This window comes from Phalacrocorax carbo, chromosome 1, assembly GCF_963921805.1.
Source record: "Phalacrocorax carbo chromosome 1, bPhaCar2.1, whole genome shotgun sequence".
Lineage (NCBI taxonomy): Eukaryota > Metazoa > Chordata > Aves > Suliformes > Phalacrocoracidae > Phalacrocorax > Phalacrocorax carbo.
The window spans coordinates 68,543,225-68,561,922 of record NC_087513.1 but is presented as its reverse complement, the minus strand read 5'-3'; the positions used below and the strand labels follow the sequence as shown (position 1 = coordinate 68,561,922).

Here is an 18,698-nt window from a genome sequence, read left to right as displayed (position 1 = left end):
ATGGTTGGCGTGTGGAGGATGGGGCCCTGGGCCATCCCGTGGATGACGCTCTGGCTCTTCTGCCTCCTGCCCCCCGCCAGGGCCCAGACAAAGATCCCGCTGGAGACGTAAGTGTTTCCCTTTTTCTGGCGTGGGGCGTTTCTGGCATGGAGTGGACAATGCCATGGGCACAGGCAGCGGGTGGGAGTGCCTCCCCACGGTGGCCGGCACTGTGAGCGCGGGTTCCTCTGGCAGGGCACACCACTGCAGGGGGGTGCCGTTTCCTTTTGATGGTGGTGATGGCTTCTGGGAGAGGGCATGGGCATGGGAGCCATAAATTGAGCTCCCAGATCTAGTGCGGACGCAATGCCTCATTTTCCCTGTTTGCCAATCAGAGCAATGACACTCATCTGCTTTAGTTAAGCATTTTGACATTTATTAATGCTCTGCTTAATGCACTGGGCAGCAGAAGGCAAGACCAGTTTAAAGACACATTCATAAAATCCCACCATTTTTGCAGCTTGTGGAGATTCAGTCATGGAGGCAGACATCAGTGACCCCAGTTTAGCAGCTCCCCAGTTTAGCAAAGCGGTTCCAGCAGACGCTGCTGGTTTGTACCCCACTGGGAACACCCTGGGGATGCATACCACTGGTCAGGATCTGGCGTGGGAGGCATACGCATGGGGTGTTTGAGCAAAGATGCGTGTCTTCAACACACACGAGATCCAGATCGCGCAATGCAAGGTTTGCAGCTCCAAAGCTCTGATTCCTTGTGCTGGTCTGGTACACTGATGGATGAAGAAAGCCTTCATGCACACATATGCAGCCTGGGTAATACACACATGCATGTTTGTTTATGTGTGTGGATGTCAGAGGGTGTCAGTGGGGGGGAGGCTAAATAAGCCACAGCACCTTTTCTTGCTTGTTCCTGCTCCACCTTACCACAAAGGGCATAATAGCCCTTCCCAGAGCTCTGGAGCATAGGAATGAAAAGCTGAGCTGCAATACAAAGCATAAACAGCCATGCTTCCTGTTGGGTCTGGGTGCTAGTGCACATGCAGGGAATCTTGATGTGCCTTTTTGGATGTGGGTTTGCAGAGCACCCACACCCACGTGCTTGTTGGTGGGCCCAAGAGGTAACACTGGCACAGTCGCCGCTGGAAGGCTCCTCGCCAGCAGTGCAGCCTGCCCCAGCAGCCCACCAGGAGGCTAACAGCTCTCAGCAAACCCAGTTTATAAAAATTTCACCTTGTTAAGCTGATTTAGGCAAGTTAAATCCTTCAAGGATTGAAAATGTCGGCACCGCGGTTGGTAAAAGTTGTTGTGAGGCAGCTTCTCTGGAGCTGGGGTGGATCTGTCTGTGCAGGACAGTGGACTAGTCTGGAGAGAAGACAACACTGCCATCCGGTTTCAGGAGGAGATATGTCCAATAAACTGACCGAAGTCAGCTCAAGCCCTTTCCTGAGATTGAGAAATTTTTTTGTATTCAAAAATTGCCAATAAGATGGTCACAGGTGTGCTCAATACAGCCCATGTGATTCCCAAGACTTGCACCAAATTTATCTGAGGGAGTCTCAGGAAACTTTGTCACCAGCTTTATTCTCAGCTGCACTATCAAGCCCTTCCTCAGTAAAGTGCTTCTGACTTGGGTTTCACAAAAAGGATGCAGAGGTTACACAGAATAAAATCCAACTTCTGGTAATTTCAAACTGTTCAAAATAAAAATCGATTTTCCATGCCCAGGGTAAATGCTGCATAGAAATACTTTTTGGCCTTGAAATCTGTGGCATTAAGAAGCCAGCCCACCCTTTCTGCTGTTTTCTCCACAGAATACAAGTGCAGGGATTACAGGCAGACAATCTCTGATCAAATCCTTTTCTGATGTGTTTGGTTATAATGTGATAGCCCTTTACTATTGAGAAAAGAGTTACATCACTTTGCACAATTTGGAACTTATTTATCTACAAGAATAAAGAATAAACAATAGAAAAGGAGCGTTTCTTCTCTGGTACTGAAACCAGAACAACAGCTGAATTAATCCCTGTTGTTTCAAATCCACTCAGGAATTCAGCTAAAACAAAAAAGTTGCCCTTTTCAAATGGAATTTTAGTGGAAGAAAAATTGGCCAGAGGACCAAAGGGAGTAAATCAGCAGAAAATGGACCTGCTCCATAGATTACACAGGGACATTTTGGGGACACAAAACCAGGGGCTTTTAAACACCAGCTGGCTTCAATTACAAGGCTAAGTCAGCCTGTGCTGCTCCCCAAGACATGCCTGGCTTTCTGGCACCGTGCTCGGTTCATTGCCAGCTTAGTCACATCTTTGTAAAGCTCACTCAGCTTTAACTCCAGCGGTGCAAAAGATCTGCTCCGTCAGTTGCTAGCAATGTGTCTGGGGTGCAGCTCAGCATGGAAACCGTGTCCTCTTTCCTCCTGGCCACCACTCTGCTCATCAGGAGTGCTTGTAGCTGTGAGGATGGTGAGGATTTGGGGATGGCTACTCAGCCTTTGCTTCTTGGGGTGACAGAAACATCAGGAAATGCTGGTGGCAGAGGTGAAGATCAACCTGTTATGGCCTCTTTAGGCTGCCTCTACCACCTCTGTATATCTGCTACCGAGTTCACAGAGCCAGCAGCCTTAGATTTCTCTGCAACCTGATGAATTTTAGAGTGACCTTTTCTCTCACTTATTTATGAAAAAAATAAAGAAACCTATTTAAATTCAGCAGGCTGCTCTTAATTTCTTAGTACTCCAAGGTCACTCCCTTCCCTGACAAATAATTGTCTTTTAAATACGTAAATGCCAGTGTATTTCTGCCTCTTCACTTGCCTCCTTTTCAACTTCCATGAAATGCCACCATATATTTTTAATTACCCACTCTTCAGCCCTGTCACACAGGGATTTGGGACCTCTATGCTCTCTTATTCCTCTGTGCCTCCTAATCTTCCAACCAGCCCTCCAAAGCTGCTGGTCTCTGGCCCTTTCTCTGCTCGCCCCTGCCTTTGTGCCTCCTTCCTCTTCTCCTGCTGCCCTTTACCTCTCCCAGGGCAAGTAGGTTTTGCAGCGTGGTGCCTTGGGGAGCTACTTTGAGATCAGCAGAAATAGGAGTCCCCAAATTGGAGCTCAGAAGTGGCTGTGGGGCTGCTGTCTCGGGCAGGCTGGGAGAACCCTCCCCGGCTAAGCATCTGACACTTAGGGCACCTACATAGAAATAATGAAATTACACAAATCCTGACCTTTTTAACCTCGAGTTCTGCTGTTACTGGAAGGCTTCTTTTGCCACATCCTCAATGGCTGAAAACTGACCTTCCCTTTTCCTGTTTTTATGAAAGCGGAGAATCCCAAGTCACGATGGTCTTCAGGGCTTCACAAACAAGCAGATCCATGAGCAACAGGCCTGGTCTGCTGTGAAATTGTGTCTGTGGCTGACCATTGCTAAGCTCATACTGCAGAACTTTTACCTCAATAATATTATCTTTTTGCTGAAGCTGCCCAACCACAGCCACTAGTCAGAAGTTAAAATCCCAGACTCTTCCACCCTGCTGGGTTGAAAAATGATGAGGGCTGGAAGGAACAGGGGCAGACGCGTGGCCACAGACACAACACAAAACAAAGACTAGGGTGACATGCACCTCATTTTTTAGGGAGGAAACAGGGTGAAAATAAACCTCCCTGTTAAAATTACTATCATCCCAAACTTCATGTTTAGGTTCTCTCTTTCCACAGTAAAAGATAAGGAGACTGGAGAATATTGGTTAATATCAGCACAAAACATCTCATACATAAAAGTTAAAAAACCAGCAGCAGCAGATGGGCGTCGACTTAAATGTTGATTCAGAGATCCTCATACCTCAGGCAATGTGTTAGTCACTACAACAGACAGGAATGCATGCAAGGGGTCCCTGTTTCTGGTTTCCTCTTTTATTCTAGGCTTGCTAGAATAACTCTGATATGGGGCAATAAATCCAGGTCTCCTAGGAAATACTCATATTCTTTTTTCTCTAAGAATGAAAGGAAGAGATAAAAGCTCTGGCTGTCAAAATAAGATGCAGAGCAAAATGTCAAAAAAAAAAAAAGGGAAAAAAAGAAGTCTTGTTCTTATTGACTTCAGCTGGTGCTAGATCATAGTGATTAGAAAGGAACACTTCATTGCCAATTAAGGAGTGATTAAAAAAGGCACCCACTCTCTCATTATATTCCTTTTATAGGCAGTGGAGAGAGGTGTAGTTCAGAGCAGGAGCCTTATGTATGCTCCCTACCATCCCTTATAGCTGCCTATCTGCCTCTATTTGGAAGAGGGAAGCCTAAACAGGCTTTCCTAGGCTAAAGTTAGCTCTTATGATTATTCTACCATTGCTGCATTGGCTTTACTCCAGAGCTCATCACTATGTTGGCATATTATTCTGCCATGGAAGTGGTGCAATGCACAAGGAAATCAGGCCCTGAGGTTAAAGTCAGCTTAGGACTAGAAGAAATTTACTGGATGCCATAGATAACACTCTATAACCCATAAATAAGTAGTGTATTCTGGTAAGTGGAGAAAGCCATTTATTCCATTAAATAAATCTCTCCTAAGTGAATCCTTGTTGAAGGAACTGCATGTAGGTGGAACTGCCTAATGTGATTCATGTAACAGATTTCTGATGAAGTGCTCTGTCAATTACAAGAGCTATCTATTTTGATTTGGATGGCTCGGCGTGCAGGCTGCTCTTCAACATCCTTATGTTCTCCATGTGGTATTGCTATCGTCAGTTATTTACAGGATGGCACAAATGCGAGTACTGTTTTACAATGATGAGGTGCATAATCTACTCTGGCATTATCAAGCCGTACTATCTCCACTGAGAGTGGTGAATTCATCTGGCTTGCTAGTCTCTGCCCCCACGCAGCTCTAGGAACTGAATCCAAGGGGTGAATCTTGACAGCTTCTTTCAGGTCTGACACTTATTTCTCTTCAGCAGTCTTGACATTAGGTGTCTAGCCCTTCACCCCAGGCTCCGTCTGCAATCAGTGAAGACAAATAGGTGTCTGCAGAGCTCTTTATTTCACTTTACTAACAACAGAGGAAACCAGATAACACATAAGACCAAATGTACAACTTTCATACCTCTAAAATTAGGCAAGACAAGTTCCACTCTCAGTCAAAACGTAGTGACCAAGGCCAGCAGAATTCAGCGTTTCTCCTTTCTGAGTGATGTCCTGGGTATAATGTCCAAAAGCAGTGCTTGTCTCCTGCCTCACTGCTTGTCTGGCTAGTGCTCTGGGGAGAAAGCATTGTCATTGTCACTATAGGGGCTTAGAGAAATATGGGGGCGGGGGGGTGGGGTTCTTGTACTCACAAAGATGGAGTTTTCCTTGTTTGAAGAAGTAAGCAGTTCTACTGACTTTGAATTAGTAACACTGATTTTCCCTTTTTCTTCTTTTTAGGGTGAAGTCTTGGGCAGATGCCTTTGGTGGGGAGCTGTACTCCATTGCAACTAAGTATTCAGGCTCCCTCCTGTTGCAGAAGGTAAGCAAAAGCTGTAAATCTTTACTTGGCTTCACATTAACTCCTCATGTAGCCCTCCAAGGTTTTCCCCCGACATGGAAGAAAGCAAAACAGAGAGGTCTCCAGCTAACTTTCAAAACCATGCAGGTTCATATCCATATGAACAGAGCGATGCCCTGTGGCTGTTCTCCATGAACCAGAGAGGGGAATCCAACTAATACCTTTCCTGCTTTCATTAGCCATGGCCAAACACCACCTAAATTGCCCCATTTTTTAAAAACACTTTTTAACAGTATTCCTCATGTTTTCCTTCTGATGGTCATTTCATGACCTTCTATAGCAGCACTTCACTCCTCCCTTCCTAAATGCATATCAATTCCTCTCCTCCTGTTCATCAATCACCTGCTCATCATCACCCCATCGTCCCCTCCTGCAGCTCTCCAGCTGGCACTCTTGTTTATTTCTGCTTCCTCATCTGTCTTCCTCTAGTCATTTATCAATTCTTTGAATTGTGCCTTTAAAACTCTGCTTTGGACAGGGTCTCTGAGGCAGGTGCCCTGGAAGCCATGATCTTCCAGGGGTACAGAGCTCTGCCGCATGCCTGGCTCAGTCACCGAACAACAGGCACAGCTGCACTAAACCCTGCAGCATTAAAAGGTGTAGCTCCAGGGGCTTTAAATAAATGTTCCCAGCTGTAGAGAAGTTGCCATGTTACCTTTGATTCCTGAAGTCAGGGGTGAAAGGCTGCTCCTCTTTCAGGCTTGGTGAACTCTGCATTGCAGCAGCAGCAGGGCTGTATGGGTCAGCACCTCCCAAGTGCTGCTCAGGGCTCCTGGTGGCTGCTAAGGGGGGTGCAGTCCCATCTCCACCTCATGTGGCTGTCCAGTTCCTTTTCTTTACTCTTTCTCTGATTCTCATCTTCAACGCAAGCCGTACATTGCCTCTTAGGTGTCTAATCTCTGTCTTCTGACTAGTAATAACACCCACATCCCAGCGCAAAAAGGGATCTGGATATCATTTGACTTGCCTTCGGTTCCTCTGTCCCCATAGTGCTGCTTTCTGTCTGGAAAGAGCATCTCCTGCAGCATCACCTTTGCTAGGCTTGGCCAAGAAAGGCCTTTAGCGTCCATGACAAAGTCTATACTGACCATCAGCTGTTCTTAGGAGGAATGTGCCCCCATGCAATGAAGTGTCAGCACTGGTATAGGTACCTCATGCCCTAATCATGAGGCAGCTGTGGCGTGATATTAATGCAGGCTTTTAGCAGTTTTGATGATGCTTCTGCATTGCCTGTTCTTCTATGGGGTCCCCAGATGGTAATGCCAGAGGTAAAGTGACATGCTAGAGCATCTCTGGTGGCTGCTGGGGCTCCAGTGGTCAGGAGATACAGATTGGGGTTATTTGATAGTCAGGTATGTGTCCAATGCTGTATAGGTGTCTGCTGTCCAACAGGAAATCTGCAGCTACCAGCTTTTTCTGTAAGATGCTAAGGGTGTCACCTTATTGTCTGAAGAAATACTGCAGCAGTTTTGTCTTCTTACTGCTTCAACACAGCCAATGTGTGCCGCTCCTGTGGCTATTTCTGCTAACAGATCAAGGGGATTCACACTCCTTAAGGTCCAAAAATTGGTAGGGCTAAGCAGAACAGGGTTTAGCTTGAAAAGAGCAGTGTCACAAAAGCTAATAGTGGAGGCCAAGGATGGCAGATGCAGCACTCAGGTGGGTATCAAGACAGCTGTGCTGTGTTGGCTCTCTGGAGATGTTGCACCAGGTCATTTCACCTCCCTCTGTCCACACTATATGTTTTGACTCTTGGGATCTTTATCTTTTTCAGGTAGGGGTTATATGAGACCTCTAGATGCTACTATAGCGGCACTGAAAATTATAGTCATGGCAACCAGACTGTGAACAAAAATTCACAACTCTATGAGGTTTTGGTGTAATTCACTGGAAGCAAAGAAAACTAATTTCTGATGACAAAGAAGCATGAATGTAACCAAATCCAACCTAGCATTCATGTCAAGGGAAGTCAAGGCAGAGCTATATTTCCCTTGTGTTCTCTCAGACCACCTTATAAAATGATCTTACATGCCTGCCCCAGTCCACATCCACATGGTTTTGTTCTTTGAGAGAGGAAGGTGTCTGGTTTGCTCTTGCATATATTGGGGCCTGGATGCAGCACAGACAGATTGTGCCTTGCAGAGTCTCTGGACACCCCTGAGCAGGACTCACTGTCACCCATGAGTCAGAAGGAAAACATCCTTCGGTGAGTCACTGCCACTGCTTCCAGCAGCGGGTACAGATGAGCTTGATCCAGCCTTGCTCTGGTTAACACTTCAGCAGAGTCATCTCCTAAATGCATGTCCTGCCCTGCCCTACCCTAATTTTACTTAAGCAGTTTAAACAGCTCAGGCTTACCTTTCACCCCTCAAGTCTCACTCCTTGAGCTCCTTCATTACCGGCCAGCACCCACTTCTTCAGTCCTTCTTTCAGCCTTCATTTCTTTAGCAAGCACTGGTTCAAACACCTTCTCACAAATCAGCATTTCAACGCAGGGAGCATCCTGGAGGTCTCCCTCTGCATCGCTGACACAGCACTGCAGGAGGACAGCTTCAGGCAGATGCAGACAAATCTTTTACTGCTAGGCAACATTTTCATGCCCCGTGAGATGCACCTTGGCAGACCCTGAATGGCTTCATGTAGATCACCGCACAGGTCCAGACCGTGGGCAAGTCAGGCCTGGGGAGCCAAATATACCAAGTCTGGAAATCCAAACACATGTGCTCCCCAGGCACCTTTCTTTTTTTGGGCCATTGGCTCTTTTTCACTTGAAATATTTCTCTGTGTGCGTAAGTATACACAAACCAGCAGAAGGGTGGGAGCACAGTGTAGAGGCCCAGGCAATTCTTTCCTTAGTGCTTGTTTAAGTCGATGGGCGTTTTACCTTTGAGGAGATACAAACTGAGAGATAACAGCACCTTTAAAATTTGACTTCATGTCTCCCTTGTGCCAAATAGGCTTGAAGTAACTAGCTTACTGTTGCTTTGAGAGCCTTAACTTTTCAGTTACGGAATGTTTTGCGTGTAAACATTCTCTTTAATATTTAGCATAAACTTCCTTTTGTGGCTTTGAGTTTGGATTTATTTGGGGTTTTTTGTTTGCTTGTTTGTTTCCCTCATAAGAACCCTAATATCACGTTGTTGACCCAAATGGTCAATTTCTTACCAGGCTTTACTCTTCCCAGAGACCTGGTGAACCAGTGACATCTTGTGAATCCAGAAAGGCAGGATTTTACCCTGGATCAGGGAGCTCTGAGAAAGCTCCTAGGTCACTCTCTGCCCCCAGCAATCGAGATATCATCAAATTAAACCTTACAGAGGTAGCAAAAGCTGAAAAGTGGCTTTGGTTTGATGGCTGAAGCATTCATTGATTCTCTTGACCGTTATGCAGTGGAGGTTAAGATAAGCTTGTGCATTTGTCTGGCATATCAGCCTCGCTCAGGGATGATGGATCTATTAAAATGCTGGTCAGGCTCTAGGACAGCTGAGGTTGATACAGCCAGAGCAAAGAGGCAAAGTGAAAGGCTTAGGAGGAGGGGGGCAGTACCATCTCCCAGAGCTAAGGAACAGAAAGCTTGAACCCGTGGCTCATTAGGTCTGCTTGCCCCAGCGCTGCTGCTGTAGTTGGCCAGGCAGTGACCAGTGGCCTGGGGTCACTGACTGCAGCCACCCCAGGAGCACACCATGGTGGTTCTGGCCTTCTCGGGGCTTGCCTCTGAGTGACAGAAACACCATCAGCTTCAGCAGACCCAAAACCTAATTTTTCTTCTACTATGTTAATGATGTATTATAAGCATTTCTGAGAATTACCTTCTGCTTCCTGGTGGATAGAACTGAGAAAGGACAGCAGGGCTTGGCTCCAGCTACGTGATTACTAGAAAGCACTACAAATACCTACATGGCAAAGAACAGACAAATTAAAGAAGTTCAGTCAAGGCATTTTAGTATAGTTTCACTAGCAGTGAGTAACGCAATGCTGTGTACTTCAGTGGGCTAAATTTCATGGAGGTGGGAACAAGAAAGTATATTTGGTGACATCTCTCTGTTCACAGATAAAGCTTGGGATACTGAATCCTAGATTTTCCACTTCTAAATCACCACCCCCATCGCTGCAGAAGGAGAATCTTAATGAATTGCTCCTGCTGCTTTAAGGGAATACTAAGTACTAGATGAATATGGAAAGATTTTCTGTTAGATCAGAGTTAACTTTTTGGCCCTTTTTCAATGTCAGATCCTTTCAGCCCGTTCTCCCAAGCCTGTAGCTGATTCCTGTTCCATAAATTATAATGATCTGATAACTTGAACCCTAAACTCGGGTTGTGCAGGTTTATATGGGTCAGCTACAAGCACCTGTGTTGACATCCGCTGCGTACTTTCAGCCATGGTATCTGGTAACAGTATTGAAATCATAGGTACTGCTCTGTTGCCCACCTTTGGGAATTCTTGCAGTGAATATACATTAATAGCAGGAGATTTTAGTAACAGGAATTACAGATGCAAAATGGTTTGCTGGATCATCTGTAGAAAAAAAGCTCAAAGGGGATCTGAGCTCAAACCTGGTGTATTCCTCACAGCCAACTGAATCTTTGCAGAAAGATTTTTGGTTTTTTTTCTTTGTCTTCCAAGCTCTGGCTAGTTCCCAGGACTGAGATATGTGTATGTATGGTGTTAGCAGACTTCTCTTGACTGCTCAAGATTTCTTTTACCCTAATGACATCTACTTGTCAATGTGTCAAAAGCACATTAAAAAATAATTGAGAGATAAAGAGCCCTATTCTTTTTAATTCAAGATATGACCCAAGGTAACCGACGGCAGGTCACTTTCCAAAGCGCGTGCTTGCCTGTGCTGGTGTGGTCCCCCCCTTTGCTAGCTTTCCCAGGAGAGATTACCCTCCTCCCCCCGAGGAGGGCCTGATTAAAGCCTAGCCTGGCAGAGATCACTTCCCTCCTGATGAAACCATGACATGGAGCTAAATGGGAGAGGCACCAGCTGGGATGTGTGCTGCGGTCTCGTCAGCAGCCAAGGATCTCAGTCAGGGGGTTGTTGTTGCACATCCCTCTTTTGGCAGCATGGTTACACTAACCTTCGTGCTCAACCCGTCCTCCGCCTCCCCCACCCGTCCCTGCTACCCAACCGCAGCAGAGGGGATGCGAGGCCTGGCATTTTTAATCCAGTAAAACCCTTGCTGTTAATCACGTCAGGCAGAGCAAGCAGCTTCCCCGCCATGCCTGCTGCAGGCTGGATGCTGCTGCTATTTCTGTCTGACCTCCTCAGCCTGCCCCATCCTCAAGGCATTTCTTACTCTGCCTGTGCTCAGCCACTCTCCCGGATGGTCAATGACTTCTTGAACAAAAGGAGCTCTACTTGCTCACCCTAAACACATGTGAAGTCCTCCTGCCTATACTTTCTTCTAAATCAAAAGTGTCACTTAAAGCTCCTGCCATCCCCTTACCATTTTCACCACATCATTTCGTACCAGTGCAAGAAGTCCAGCCCTGGCTGAGAATGCTGCTCTGGTGCTAATGCAATGTGAAGATGGAGGGGATGTGAGTACACTGCAGAGAGAAATTATGATGAGGGACAAAGAAAATTCAATCTGTTGCCTTCGCACTTCCACAAAACACTCTCACTGCTGTGGAGATAAGGCTCTGTTTTTTCTGAAATAGGTTACTCATATTTTGTCCTTTTACAAGTTTTTTTTTTTTAACTCTTTCTTTCTGCCTATCTCTGTTAGCTTTGGGATTTTTTTGAAAAGGAGAAATAAAGGCCATTGTATCCAGTCTTGAAAGGGCAGATTTAGGGAGACAGATTACAATTACCCAGTTTGAGAGTACTCTCGGGTTTTTAATGCCTAGATTGTATGAAACATGGACAGAAGAAACTGGTTATCTCTAAAGCTGTCAGACCCAGATCCTCCTCATTACAGCATCTCTCCCAGTGGAGGCAGCACTAAGTAGCCATGCTCGTAATTCCTAGTTTCTGGGAATTGCCTCTGTGCAGCTCTTGGCCCAAAGGCTGCTCGTGCGTGCTGAATAAGTAGCATCATAAATGTCTTGCTGACCTTTCCTTGGCAGTCTCCCGCCTAAGCACTGAGCAGACCCTTCTCCCTGCAGACCTGACAAGTTACCCTACAGATATGATGGTGCTGTGGGAGGACAGGACATGCACTAGAATGACATCTCTCCCACTAGTGCCCCAGAGCACATATGGCATAGGAGGCAACGTAATGACAGCATACAGCTCCGTTGCCCTGCCCATCCCTGTGTCTTAAGTAAATTTCAGGTATGTGATGCACAGAATCACAGAATGGTAGGGTTGGAAGAGATCTCTGGAGATCATCTTGTCCAACCCCCCTGCTTGAGCAGGGACACCCAGAGCAGGGGGCACAGAAACGCATCCAGGCGGGTTTTGAATGTCTCCAGGGAAGGAGACTCCACAGCCTCCCTGTGCCACTGCTCTGTCACCCTCACAGTAAAGAAGTTTTTTCTCATATGCTATTATGGATATAAGCACAATGTGTATTTTAGGTTTTCAGAAGTCGGCCTTCTTCTCTCCCTTATTTTCAAGCACCAACAGCTTCAGGTACGTTGCTGTTTTCAACAGCCACAAGCTCACAATTATATAAGTTGCTTTTACTTAGTCAAAATGGTTTGTGTTATGGCCAGTGATCTGCACGTGCCCAAATTATGGGGTGAAAGGGAAGAAAGGCAAAGATGGGAGAAGGTGGTAAATTAGACCAATGCCTTCAACAAACCTTTCTCCACCAAAGACAATACCCAGCTATAAATAATAGATTCGTCCCTCTCCCTATGAGCCTCCTGCTCAGCAGGATTTCCTGCTTTCCCTTGGGTAGAAGTACAAAGATGTGGAGCCAACTCTGAAGATCGAAGAGGTGGACGGCTTGGAGCTGGTGAAGAAGTTCTCGGAGCAGATGGAAAGCATGCTCCGCAGGAAGGTTGAAGCCGTTGAGGTATGACCACAGGGGCTATGGGAAGAAAGTCCTCTCCCATCAGCCCCAGAGCAGTAGACTCAGGCCTCCCGCCTGTACCAGGAGTGTGTGGGCGCAGAGGTTGCATGAGGACTTCCTTGCCCAACCAAATGCCTGCTGATGCAGCTGGCTTGCTCTGAGCTTTAAGTAGACACTGGTGGGAGGATGTGGGCGTTCAGACAAGGGAATGCTGGCTTCTCCTTCAGCCCGAAGTAGGAAATAAGATAAAAACAAAGTCTAGGAATAAATATGAGGGAATGAACACCGTTTTAGGAGAAAAGAGGTTTGATTCTATAGCTGTTTAAAGAGAAAAAAACCTTCCGCAAGTGAAAATAAAGTTCATCCTTGCATAATGACCTCTGGGCCATTGAAGACTGGTAGCTTGTTTCAGCTGTGTGTGTGGCTCAAGGGAAGTTCCTGCAGCCCCTGAACATGAGCTGATGGGAAGGTGCTTGGATTTCAAGCTGTGTACATGGGAAAGCATGGAGAGGGTGGCAAGAGGTCTTTAGCTGTTGCTGTGTTGGAAATCAGAGCAGGTAATCCTTATGGCCCCTCTTACTTCTTGCATCTAAGGATCTGTCATATTCCCTTACATTTACTCACTATGAAAAGCGCATTTCTGTAGTCACAGAGCCTTGACTGTTTAAGGCACCTAATGTGGAAAAGTCATCCAGAAACACATCATTTGAATCTCAAAGTGAAATGTGGGCATATTTAGACCCAGAGCTTTGGCCTATAACATTAGATTCATAGCCAGATCTTTCCAGTGTTTGGATTGCCTTATCCTTTGTGAAGGACCAAAAAGTAGTTTTGCTGAGATTGTCTCTGAAAACATGTTCATGTTCAGCTGTATTCCTCCCCAGTCTTTACCAATTGAGAATTAGTGCCCTGAAGCATCATATTGGAGAATACTAGTTGATTATATTGCTTTCCATAAATGGTAAGAGCTTATAAATGGCCACAGCACTGCTGAGCCCTTTACGAAATCGAGTCATGGTTTTTGTCTCAGTAACAATACCAGATGAGACTCCCACAACATCTTTTCCTTTGACGAGATACTGACATCAAGCTGGGTCTGAAATGCCTTTCCCATGGCTTTTTGGAAGGGTTCATGGAAAATGAAATGAAATCTCTGGCTGTTGTTTCTCTAAATGGACATGTTTCTCTTTGTATATGTCCTGTGATATCTAAGATTGCTCAGGGGTTTAGCAGGGACTCTGGAGTAAGTAGGAGTGAATATACTTGGAAATAAATAGTTGTGAATATACCTTCCAAGCTGTAAAGTTGCAGCACAGAATGACAGGTCAGCAGAAAAGGAGGGAAAGACGGTGTTGTGGTGAAGGAGGCAGTTGTGTGTCTTTTCACAAACTGTGTGAATGGTTGATACAGCTGGAAGAGCTTCTGGAGGGCTTTACACAGCACACCCTCATCTTTCTTTCTGTGTGCTTCTATTAGAGATTGGTGGAAGCAGCAGAAGACGCAGATCTGAACCATGAGTACAACTCCTCCCTGGAGGTAAGTTTGTCCTGGTCAGTGACAAAATATGACACGCATCCTCAGAGAGACTAGCCAAAAGGCAGACTTAGCAGCACCCAGCTACCTCAGGTTCCTGGACAGGCTAGGATTTTCCTTGTCTTCATGACATGCAGCTTGTCTAGAAAATAGTGTAAGAGACTCCTTTGGCAGATCCCAAACCTAGTAACACCAAGGAGATTAGTCCCTTTGGCTCTGGGAGGGGAAGGATTTGGGAAGATGTGTGGTGTTATGGTATTACATTTACTGCACATAAACGTTGTCATTATGTGATGTGTTAGTGTAAATTAGCTGGTGCTTTGTGGGTTACTTGACTGGAAAATGAGCTAAAAATTGAGTGTGTATGAGCAATGAGGAGGATGCTGTTACAAATACCCACAGCTGAGCTGAGTTTCTCACCATCTTTCTCAACAGCTCCCATTGTCTTTTCTCTACCCTGCAGACGCCCACTTGTCAGGACTTCCCATTAGGTGAAAGTTGGGTGCTGTTCAAGCAATTTGATTAATTGTCCTTCTGTTAATAACTGCTGGTTGTAGCCAAGCTATGGGATTACTTCTGGTGAAGTGAATGCCTCAATGTCTGTCTTGTAATGAGGGCCCCAAAACTGAACACGGTATTTGTGTCAGCTGCATTCACAGTAAGGGTCATGGGCAAGTTGAGGTACATGACTCTGTATTTGCACACACAATTCGTATCCCCTGGGTATTGTTAGTGCTTGAACAAAAAATTTTAAATAATCTCTGCCCTCAGATAATCAAAAACATCTTAAAAACATTTGTTGTCCAAGTGTGAAGAATGTCCTGAAGATACTAAAGTGACTATAGATGCTAAATCCCCAGTGGCCTTCACAGGGGAAAGACAGTGTTGTCTTTGAGCACCTTCTACTCCATCCTTTGCTCTTGACGAGTGCCTGCTGCATGGAGCGACAGAGTGAGGGGATAATCCTGGCTGGATGTACATCAGGAGTTAACTCTAGTAAATGACAGCTGTAGAGACAGGGCAAGTAAGGTCAGCATTGGCATGCCCTGTAGCAAACCTGGCAGCCAGACCCAGTGAGACTCTCCACCTCTCCCACTAGTCACTTAAATACCTCTGAGGGACTACAGGAGTCTGCTACTACGTCCCTTTGCTCTCAGGTGGCTCTTCTGCTGCTGGTTATGACCATGCTTTAAGTCACGCGGGCACCTGACGATAAGAAACTGGGCAGAAAGCATTATTGGAGCAGCTTGGCACATTTCAGTTGGTAAAGGCTCTTGTTTGCTGTTCATCTTGATCCTATTTGAAGCCCAATTCTCCAGATGTCCCTTTTTATCTTTTAAAGAGTATTTTTTTCAGGCAGTACTGGTACTTTTCTTATTCTCTCTTGTTGCCTTTCTCTTTCCCATTTTCTTCATCAACAGTTTGATTACTACAACTCTGTCCTGATTAATGAGAAGGATGAAAATGACAATTATGTGGAGCTTGGAGACGAATTCATTTTGGAGCCAAATGAGCATTTCAATAACCTGCTGGTGAACACAACATACAGTGATATCCAGCTGCCCACCAATGTCTACAATAAAGGTAATGGCCTCTGCTGGCCTCTACTTTCTCGCTACTAGTAGGCTGCTGTGAAAAATACCAGTAGTAATACTGAAAGAAAGGATGGGAATAGAAAGAAACAACTGACAGAAAAGAAAACAGGGCTGGAAAGGCACTGTCCCAAGGCATGATCATGTCTGTGCTGTAGTCTGTCACTGTGACAGGGCTTAGGTATAATCTATGCTTGGAAGAGCTCTAATGATGGACAGTCCTCCATCTTAGGCAGGCAGTATAGTCTCCCAGGGTTCATCTACCCAACCAAAGATGCTGTGAAACAAAGTGTGATGTGACTTTATTGGCAATTGTTACTCTCTACAAAGGGCCAGATATATCAAGGTTTTTAGGTGTCAAGGATCTCTTTGATTTCAGCTGAGAATTTAGACCCCAAGTACCTTTGTGTTATGAGGGGACACCCTTAACTCCCAGTGACCATATCTGTAGCGGACTGGTGGTAATTCACAACTGCTATTAGGACATGACTGTTCTGGGCTATTTTCCATACTCAGCAAGCCTTTGCACTTTGGCAGCTGCAGGAGCCCAGGGAGCTACCGAGGCTCATATGGCCTTATCTGTGCCCAGACTATGTCCTCTCCCCCTGCACATTCACACCACTCCAGCTACACACCAGAAATTGGTCAGCCTCCAGGTTGGTCAGCACACTACCAAATCTGCAGGCTGAGACACCAGTTGTGATTGTCCTAGGTTTACTGCTCTTTTTGGCCAACATTCAAAGCTGCCTGAACTGGCTTCTTCCCTGCTTCCCCATCAGCTCTTTCCCTTGCATATGTTTTGGCAAGAAAAAAAAAGTGCCATTACTTGTCTCATAGAAGGAGCTCATTTACAATCTTCAGGACCAGACGGGGCAGGCGCTGGTGACTGTGCTCCCAACTGCTGTGTTATTTAGAGGGACAATAGAGGGAGTTCTATTTCTCCCATGGTTTTAAATTAATTCCATCTGGTCTGACAGCCCCAGACACTAAAATCTTGCTCACAATAGAGCCACCAGCAGAGTTGGCTGTGGGTAACTACAGCAGAGCTACACAGAGTAGGCTGCTGCCTACAGCAGCATACAGAAAGAAGTAGCCAAATGGCCGCTGTCAGAAACAGCAGAGAGGCACTGCCCAGCTAGCTGATTTCTTGCCTGTACAGCTTGACATAAATCATCCAGCTGCTCTGGCTATGTCTGGAGGACAAGCAGGAGATGGAGAAGGAGAAGGAGGAAGGCTGCTTCCATGCCCAGGGCTCCGCCTGGGAGCAGTGCCTGGCAGTACTCTTTCCCTCTCTTGCAAACAACAGCAAGTCTGGCTCTCCACAGCTCTTCTGGCTCCCTTCCTGCATGAGTTACTTCGGCCTCATCACTGGAGAGTCACAGTTGAATATTTCCCCTATTTTGACCAAAACAGCCTTTAGTAAAGTGACTAAACAGGAAGTGGTAGGTCAAAGCTCCATCCCTTTCAACATTAATGCAGTTAATCCTACAATGACCAGTTTCTTATAATTCCCTGTTTCTATTGCTGCTGCTCTGTTTGGTCTCCTGAGGCAATGAGTCAACACAGACACCAAATATACGCTGCCTTTTACGAGTTCTTGCAAGTCTGCAACTTCCTATTGATTCTGATGAGATCAGGGGCAAGGGAGGACAGCTCAGGCTTTGTGAAAGAAAGGGCAGGCAAAGAACAAAAGAATTGTTGTGCAAAAAAAAAGAGAGAGAGAGAGAAACGGCATGTAAGTCCTGGAGCTCTTCTGTCTTAGGTAATTACATGCAGCATAAATTTAAACACTCTTTGTAGAAAGGCTGTTCCACTTAGTGGTACATTAGGCAGTTGCCTTACAACAGCCACACATCCCCGCTTAGGTAGCAGCAGAGTCCTGCCTGTGTGGTGTGCCAGCTGTGTCCAGCACAGTGCTGGTTTTCCTTGATCTCTCAGAGCCCTCTTCCAACCAAATTAACACCCAAGGGCAGACAAGGCTGGGAAGAGAAATGGGGGTAATAGCATATGACCAAGCTGAGATCACCTGTAGTGGCCAGTGGTGACCTGACCTTCAGGATTTACTTGAATGATGTATCCAATTCCCTGCCCAACGTCAAAGCTTTGGACAAGGCTGCATTCCTCCTGGGGTTACCTTTGTTCCCATCCCCCTCCTCCATCAGGGGTAGTGGATATTCTCCCCTCTTTTGCACACTTTTTTCTCCATTTTTCTATTTTTTCCCTACAGACCCTGACATCCTGAATGGTGTTTACATGTCAGAAGCCTTGAATCCTATTTTTGTGGACAACTTCGAAAGGGATCCCACGCTGACCTGGCAGTACTTTGGTAGCTCCACTGGCTTCTTCAGGCTCTACCCTGGTAAAAAAGCAGAGATCGGCTTGACTTTTTGATCACAATGCAATAGTCTTGCAGGACAGGGTCCATGCCATGGAAGAGCCCAATCTGAGAAGGCTGGGGTCAGCGTGGCTCCATGACGGGCAGGGTGAAATGAGCAAAATACTCATTGTATGGGCTGCTGCTGCTTAGGCTGAAGGAATAATGTCCATGGCAGGCATAAACCCCTTTTTCCCATGTGGACCAGCCCCCCACACATGTTGTCCTTGCAACCCCAGAGAGTCTGCTTGCAGGGGTGTGCCTCAGGCAGCCTGCCCTTCAGAAAGCTCACAAAACACCATGGCAGGACCTGCAAATCTTGCAGGCAGGGTGCAGAGGCTACAGGAGGGCTCCCTGCCTCATGCTCCCCTGTGGTTTTTAGTGGCGGCCACAGCCTCTCTCCATCTCTGAGGCCACACATGGCAGATGCAGCTGGTCAGCCTGACTTGTTATCTACTCACCAGCTGTGAGCAGCACATAAGGTCACAGCACAAGAGGGAGGCCCCGTGCTCAGAGGAACCCACGAGATCCTCCGCAGCTGTAGTTTGGCCTGGTGGCCCCTTCGTCAGATGGCTGCATGCCCTTGTTCTGTGACCTGTCACGTGTTGTGGAAGGGGAAGGCAGAGATGACTGTGAACAGAGCCTTTAGCAGGGAATCTGGGACGCGTCCCTGTCGCTGCTGCTGTTTTTTCATACTCTCAGCC

General features: G+C 46.3%; 1 protein-coding gene across 1 annotated transcript in view; it reads left to right on the top strand.

Moving 5' to 3' along the window:
- Positions 1 to 18,698, top strand: part of CACNA2D4 (calcium voltage-gated channel auxiliary subunit alpha2delta 4) — a 132,927-nt gene continuing 114,229 nt past the window's right edge. The window contains exons 1-6 of the mRNA XM_064458482.1: positions 1 to 107; positions 5,408 to 5,489; positions 12,382 to 12,498; positions 13,972 to 14,031; positions 15,450 to 15,612; positions 17,848 to 17,979. Of these exons, the coding sequence (XP_064314552.1) occupies positions 1 to 107; positions 5,408 to 5,489; positions 12,382 to 12,498; positions 13,972 to 14,031; positions 15,450 to 15,612; positions 17,848 to 17,979 (661 nt within the window). The remainder of the gene's footprint in view (positions 108 to 5,407; positions 5,490 to 12,381; positions 12,499 to 13,971; positions 14,032 to 15,449; positions 15,613 to 17,847; positions 17,980 to 18,698) is intronic.